General features: G+C 41.8%; 1 protein-coding gene across 1 annotated transcript in view; it reads left to right on the top strand.

Annotated features, from left to right (window-relative positions):
* The first annotated feature begins 217 nt into the window (after positions 1-217).
* The window catches only part of Mrps35 (mitochondrial ribosomal protein S35), a 23598-nt gene continuing 15931 nt past the window's right edge, over positions 218-7884 (top strand). Inside the window, exons 1-3 of the mRNA XM_013033418.1 lie at positions 218-287; positions 2426-2593; positions 4200-4260. Coding sequence (XP_012888872.1) covers positions 276-287; positions 2426-2593; positions 4200-4260 — 241 coding nt within the window. The 5' untranslated portion in view covers positions 218-275. The remainder of the gene's footprint in view (positions 288-2425; positions 2594-4199; positions 4261-7884) is intronic.

Below are 7884 nucleotides of genomic sequence, written 5' to 3'. Positions count from 1 at the left end.
GACGCCGGGCGTGAGCCACCGGCGCCCAGCTCGGAAAGCTTTCTGTTTGGCCGGCGATCTAAGTCTCCTGCCTTCGTCTGACTCCAGTTTCATTACGATGCTTTCAGCTCTGAGCTGACGGGACTTGTTTAATGTCTATTTCCCTGAACATCGGGAGCCCTATCAGGACTATGGGGTAATGTGGGGTACGGAACAAACCTGCCTTATAAAACTTTGTGCCAATATTGTGCTATCGTTTAGGTACCGCCGAAAGAGCACCCAGAAGTGACGGGCAGATGAGAAGAAAGGTAAATCATTCGCGTACTTTTCTAAATTCTGTCTTAATGGTGTCTGAAATGATTATTTTTTCTTTTTTTCTTTTTGTGGTGCTGAGGACCAAACTCAGGGTCTTGCACTGGCTAGGCAAGTGCTCTTCCACTGAGCTAAATCCCCAACCCAACGTCCAGAATTATCGGGTGACATAAAAGGGAACTGATGGAGATCAGGTCAAAAGGGCCAGACCCTGTAGTGTTGTCGTGTGACCTGTGTGTATTTGTATGCTGGCTCTGGAGCTTGAATTTAGGGCGTAAGTGCTAGTCCTGAACTTTCTTTGCTCAAGACTAGCATTCTACGATTCGAGTCACATATCCACTACTGGCTTAGTTGAAGATAATTGGCTTTTTTGTTTGTATGTGTTGGGACTTGAACTCAGAACCTCGGTGCTATCCCTTAATTTTTTTCTCTCAAGACTGGCACTCTACCATTTGGGCCATACCTCTATGTCTCACTTTTTGATGGTTAGAGATAAGAGTCTATGGACTTTCCTATCCAGGATGGCTTCAAACCATGATCCTGAGAGACCTCAGCATCCTCAGTAACTAGGATTACGGGCATGAAGTCCCAGCTCCCAGTGTGGACTTGTTAAAAACAATACTGAGGGAATGGTTCACCTCTAAGAAGTAGATGCACTCATCTACTCCCAGGAAGCAGGTGTGAGGGCATAGAACTAGTTTTGGTAGTGGCATAGCACATATGCATATGTATGCGTTATTCTAACTCATCACACGCCTGTGGGCATCTCTCCATCATTGGTTTGTCACTGAGGAATTAAAACAAAGCCACATTAATTGGAAGGGAAATGGCACCAAGTGAGTGTCACATGAAGGAGTAATTTCATGGGAACACTATCTCCTTCTATGATGTATTCAACACTGATTTTGAGATTGTATGGATGGTTATTTCTGGATTTTGACACCTCCTTAAATCTTAACTTTTGTATATTGACCATATTCTATTTATGTATTTAATAGTTGTGTTAATACTGAGGCTTGAACTCGGAGCATTGTGCTCTCTCTTGTCTTTTCCAGTCAAAGCTGGCATTCTTAAGCCACACCCCCACCTTCAGTTTTTTTACTCATTTATTGGACATAAGAGTCTCTTGGATTTGTCTGCTCAGGCTGGCTTTGAACCTTGGTCCTCAGATCTCAGCCTTCTGAGTAGCCAGGGCTATAGGTATGGGCCACTGGTGCCCAGGTATCTCCTATTTAATACCAGGACCATGTATAGAAACATATATACATGTGGTTATATATTCTTTGATTTCCATCAAGCAATATATATAAATTATTTCAGAGTGTACTGTTAGCAAAAATGTAAGAGTTTTGAAAGTCAAAACAGTTTTTAGTGAAGGAAATATTAACACCAGAAATGGATTTTTGCCAGGAATCATTGGCTCATGCCTGTCATTTTGGCTGCTCAGGAGGCTGAAAACTGAAGATTGCAGTTCAAAGCCAGCCCAGGCAGAAAATGAGACTATCTCCAGTTAACCAGCAAAAAAGCTGGAACTAGAGGTATGGCTCAACTGTTCTCACATGGCATGAGATTTGAGCAAAAATGCTAATGAACAGTGCCCAGGCCCTGAGCTCAAGCCCTAGTACCTGACACAAAGGGCCAAAAAAAAAAAAAGTGGGGGAGGAAGGGTGGGGTGGGAAAGTGTTTGCCAAAAAGGAATGAAATAATGAATTAATATTACAGAGATTTAGAGCTTGTGTTTTTTGATTTTTGTTTTTTCATATGTACAGCAGCTGATTTGTTGGAAGTCAGATTTTATGTATTATACTCTTGCTTTATACTTCTTGTAATTGTATCTTTTGCTTTAAAGTTAAAGAATATAGCCGGGCACTGGTGGCTCATACCTGTAATCCTAGCTACTCAGGAAGCTGAGATCTGGGGATCATGGTTCACAGCCAGACTGGGCAGGATAGGACATGAGACTCTATCTCCAGAAAACTGGAAGTGGTGCTGTGGCTCAAGTGGTAGAGCACTAGTCTTGAGCAAAAGAGCTCAGAGACAGCTCCCAAACCCTGAGTTTAAGCCCCATGATTGACCAAAAAAAAAAAAGTTACTATGTTTAACTTTGAAAATACTTGTGTATTTTGTATCTCAGGCCCTGCCTCCTAGGACGGAGAAGATGACAGTTGATCAGGACTGGCCTAGTGTTTACCCCGTGGCAGCGCCATTCAAACCCTCGGTGGTGCCTCTTCCTATTCGAATGGGTTATCCAGTAAAGAAGGGTGTGCCACTGGTAAAGGAGGGAAATATAGAGCTCTTGAAGGTAAGGGAAATTGCTGGTTCATGGGCTAGGATTGATACCTGAGTGAATTCTGACTTTCCCTTTTTATCTACCCTCCTATAGCTCAAGGCTCAGCACAGAGCAGCCTAACCACATTTTAATTACCTTTTTTTCAGGTAATAAGAAATGCTGTGTTTTTATTTGTCATGGTGAGGAAGATTCAAAGTAGCTTAGAATTAAATTAATTAGATAAGCACTAGTGGCTCACTCCTGAATTCCTAGCTACTAAGGAGGCTGATGAGAGAAGACACAATAGGATGAAGGGGTACTGTGCCCCTAGAGACAGAAATCAATGAAATTTGGAAATGAGAACGTTTCATGAAACAACAGGCAATCGAATATTGAAGAAGACAATCTTTCCAAATGAATGCATAGCAGGTTTGTAGTGAGGGCAACAGTTGTGAATGGGTGTTAAAATCTGTACATGTCCACCAGTAAGTATTGAGTACCTTCCATCTATTCCCAGTAAGTCATCAAATAAGCTTTATTAATTATCAATTATTAATATCTACTGTCAAAACAATTGCATGGTGATTAATTAACAAATCGTGTCAGATATCAATCTTATTAAATATGTCTATATTAATCACTAATGATATAAATAGCCTATTTGTTAATTACTAATATTAAGTTACTTTTTAAAAAAGATTGAATTTTCCTTTTTCTTGCCCTTCTATGTGCCATCACAGATATATCCCTAACATCATTCAATTACTCAGTTAAGATTTGCTAGCTTTTATTCATTTATCCAAGTCATAAAATGTTTATGGTTGAAGCTGGATGCTGGTGGCTCACACCTGTAATCCTAATTGCTCAGGAGGCTGAGATCTGAGGATCACGGTTCAAAGCCAGCCCCAGCAGGAAAGTCTGTGAGACTGTTTATCTCCAGCAAACCATCAGGAAACTGGAAGTGACGCTGTGGCTCAAGTGGTAGAGAGCTCACCTTGAGCTGAAGAGCTGAGGGACAGCGCCCAGGCCCAGAGTTCAGGCTCCACGACTGACAAAAAAAAAAAAATACTTATGGTTGACAAAGTGAAATGCCACTGTGTGAGACTTTGTAGACCTTTGGGACTATGTAACAATGATAAGCATCCTTTGTTGTTCTCAGTTTCCTGTGGGACTCTACATGGACACCTGGATGTTCATGGCCAAAGAATATAATCAAAACCAGGTTGGCATTTCCAGCATAAGTGTCACAAGATGCGTGGTAAAAAGTAAATGATATACACTGTATGAAGACACTGGAGAGTATATTAGTACTGAATCTCTATTTTAAGAAATTTGATTCTTCAATTGACAACATATTGACATTGAACTAATATTGTAAAACTATTATCAGATTTTATTTGCTACATAAATAAAATCTGTGGGGCCTACAATTTCGTTCTCTGAGAAAATTGTCTTTTTCATATTTTTAGGACATTTAGCTAGCCAAGTAAGGTGACGCATACCTGTAGTTCCGGCTATGGAAACTGAGGCAGAAGGATCAGCTGAGCTCATGAGTTTAAGATCACTTTGGACAGCATGTATCCTATTTCAGAAAGAAGAGACATTTGGCGATGGTTTTTTATATCTTTTTCTATTTTAGATTCCCAACTTTCTCCATTTGACACCTGTAGCTATCAAGAAGCACTGTGATGCTCTTAAAGGCAAGTGACTTGTTATATAAACTTCATTGACATTGAGCATGAAATTGAAGAGCTCTGGTTTGAAGAGATTCAGCCTTGTCTTTTAAAGCTTTGTCAATTTCTCCCTTTTTTTTCAAAAGACTTTTAAGCTGTTCTCTCAGTGAACTGTTAGATCTTAAATCTGCACCAATTTGCTCACTATTCTATAAGGCATCATGAATATTAAAGTGAAGCCATAAGCCAACTGGCAATGGGTGCATGATTATAGTCCCAGGTTGCAGGAGGCTGAGGCAGGTGGCCTGGGAATTGAAGGCTAGCAGCCTAGGCCTCACAATGGAGACCTTGTCTCTGAAAACCAAAAAAAGGGTAAGTTAGGGACTTAATGTTGGGTTATTGAAAGTCATACATGAGCTAGGCACAAAGGCTCGCTCTATAATCTTAGCTATTCGTCGGGATTATGGTCCAATGACAACCTAGGCAAAAAGTTTGTGAGACCATATCTCAACAAACAAGCTTGGTATGCTGATGCTCACCTGCCATATTCAAGGCCAATTTGAACAGAAAATGAGATCCAGTTGGGAAAGTGAAAAGGCTGAGGGCATAGAGGAAGGGGTAGATCGCTGCCTATAAAGTGCGGTGCCATAAATGCAAAACCCAGTACTGCCGGGAAATAACAATACAAACGTGCATATGTGATGAGGCTGAAGGAAATACTGTGGTGGTGCTGAGAAGGTAGAAAGCAGGAGAATTGCAGTTTGAGGCCTGCTTGGGTCCAAAGTTGGTGAGAACCCCATCTCAACCAGTGAAAAGCTAGGTATGGTGTTACACCTCTCCAGCTCTGCAGGAAGTATAAATAGTAGGGTCACTGGCTAGGCCATCCCAGATGTAAATGCGAGACCTGTTTTGGAAAAAATAAAGCATAAAAGATTGGAGGAGTGGCTCAAATGGTTGAGTACTTACCCAGCAAGTGTGGGGCCCTGGTACTGCCATACAAATAGTAAGAGTTTATGATGACAAACAAGTCACCTACTTCTCTTTTACCCCTAAGCTTCATCCTGAAATGCAATTATTCTAATAGTTGCTTGTTTATGCTTACGTTTCACATGTGTCTGTATATGAGTAACTAATAGAAGTAATCCACAGAGTGAGTGCACCTCCAGGTCATGGTCTGTTGTTTTTGAATAATGTTTGTTTATTTGGTTAGTTGGTTTTGTGTTGGTACTGGAGCTCAAGGTCTTGTGCTCTCATTTGGCTTTTTTGCTCATAGCTGTCATTCTGTCACTGGAGCCTTGCCTCCAATGCAGTTCTTTGCTGGTTAAAAGATGAAATCTGTTGTACTTAGCTCTCTGACCTGGCTTAGAACCACAATATTCCAGATCCCAGACTTTCTGAGCAGCTAGGATTACATGTATGAACTATTGGTGCCTAGCTTGAACATATGTTGATCCCTAGGTGTAGATTTTTATGTATTTTGATGTAACGGATACTAGACTGTGTGGGATAAATATGTACCAATTATTTCTGTGTCACAGAAATAGTAGTCATTGCTGCATTTAATTCAAGAGTTAGAACCTTTGAATAAAGTCTCATGGATTCATGCCGATTTAAAGGTATCATGAAATAGCACAATGAAACCCTTTTATACAATCAATTTGTGCTGATGAAATTATCAAACTTAGCCTGGCTCCAGTCACTCATGCCTGTATTTCTAGCTTCTCAGGAGGCTGAGACCTGAGATGGCAGTTCAAGGTAAGCCTTGTGTTCTCCCTTGGCTTTTTTGCTCAAGGCTGGTGCTCTACCACTTGAGACACACCACCATATTGGGCTTTTGCTGGTTAATTGGAAATAAGAATCTCGCATTTATCCACCAGGGCAAGCCTTGGGCTAGCTTTATGAACCATGATCTTGATCTCAGCCTCCCAAATAGCTAGGTTTACTGGTATGAGTCATTCACTGAAGCCTGCTATTCATTGTTTTAAATGTCAAAAGGTAGCCAAGCACTGGTGGCACACACCTGTAATCCTAACTATTCAGAAGGCTGAGATCTAAAGATCATAGTTCAGAACCAGCAAGGCAGGAAAGTCCAAAAGACTGTCATCTCCAGTTAGCCACCAAAAAACCAGAAGTGCAGTTGTGTCTCAAAGTGGTAGAGTGCTAGCCTGAGTTCAAGCCCCAAGACTGGCCAAAAAAAAAAAAAAAAGCCAAAAAGTTCCTAATTCCAAAAATACTGCTTTTTCATTAAAGTAGCTAGTTATAGATCTTATAAATAGGATGGTTAGGGAGTGATATGAACTCTACTTAATTTCTGAGCATTGATTTTAGTTCTCAATATCAAGGGAGTCTTTGTAACCTAGAATGACATGTTACTGACTCTAGTTTTATTTTTTTGTGCCAATCCCAGAGCTTGAATTCAGGACCCAGACATTATCCCTGAGCTTTTTGCTCAAGGTTAGGGCTGAATCACTTGAGCCACAGCTCCACTTCTTTTTGTTGTTGTTGTTTTGTTTGAGTAGTTAATTGGAGATAAGAATCTCATGGACTTTCCTGCCCTGGCTGGCTTTGACCCATGATCCTCAGATGTCAGCCTCCTGAGTAGCTAGGATTCCAGGAGTGAGCCACCAGTGCCCCACTCTGACCATGGTTTTACAATTAAGCCTAAAGCTTGATTTTATATCAGCTAAATATCATCCCTGCTGTTAGGAAACTTTCAACTTAGGTAAAGTCACCTCTCACTGTCACTTTGGTGGTCACATCTGGCCGCCCCTCCTGCGGTGAGATTCATTACAGGAAGGGGCTCCACTAGGGCCAACCAATTGCTTTAGCTCTTCTTAGAGTATGGGGCTTGTTGAGGAAGGAAAGAGGATTCTGAGACTGTCAAAAGTTTGTCCCCAAACAGGGCCACAGAGGTGGCCACTAGCACTTGAGGGGTGCTGGAAGCTCCCACCCTTTCTTCCTGTGTACACACATGTGCCCACATGTGTTGCTGTTGGGGTTTAAACCCAGGGCTTAGAGCTCTTCCTTAGCTTTTCCATTTGAGGCTGGTGCTGTGCCATCTGAGCTCCACTAGAGTGAGTCTTCATTGCTCTGCTTGGGCTGGCTTCAAACCGCAGTCCTCAGCGGCCTCCTGAGTAGCTAGGATTACAGACCTGAGTCTCTAGCATCCAGCTTCCCCACCTTTTGTCTAATTTTGGTGTTAGGAGTTGAACCACCAAGCTCCAATCCAGTGCCATTGTTCCTTTTAGCTGAATGTACTATTCCCCACTACACCTGAAATATTCAGAATCATTTTCTTGATAAAATTCTCTACTTAGAATGGAGTTAAGAAGAAAAGGGATGAGGGTTGTGATTATATATGTAAAATGCAAAAGAGATTCCATGCTTTCATTTCCTGTGACCTGAGAGTAGGTTGCACTCATTTGACATTGTCAGGTAGCACGCATTTCAACAAGAATTTACTTGCCAAGGGGCTGGGAAGGTGGCTCAGTGGTAGAGCGCTTGCCTTGCATGCATGAGGCCCTGGGTTCGATTCCTCAGCACCACATAAGCGAAAAGAAAAAAGCCGGAAGTGGCGCTGTGGCTCAAGTGGTAGAGCGCTAGCCTTGAGCTGAAGAGCCAAGGGACAGCGCCCAGGCCCAGAGTTCAGGC

The sequence above is a fragment of the Dipodomys ordii genome, unplaced genomic scaffold (assembly GCF_000151885.1).
Source record: "Dipodomys ordii isolate 6190 unplaced genomic scaffold, Dord_2.0 Scaffold167, whole genome shotgun sequence".
Classification (NCBI taxonomy): Eukaryota; Metazoa; Chordata; class Mammalia; order Rodentia; family Heteromyidae; genus Dipodomys; species Dipodomys ordii.
This window is presented reverse-complemented; position numbering and strand designations above follow the sequence as displayed.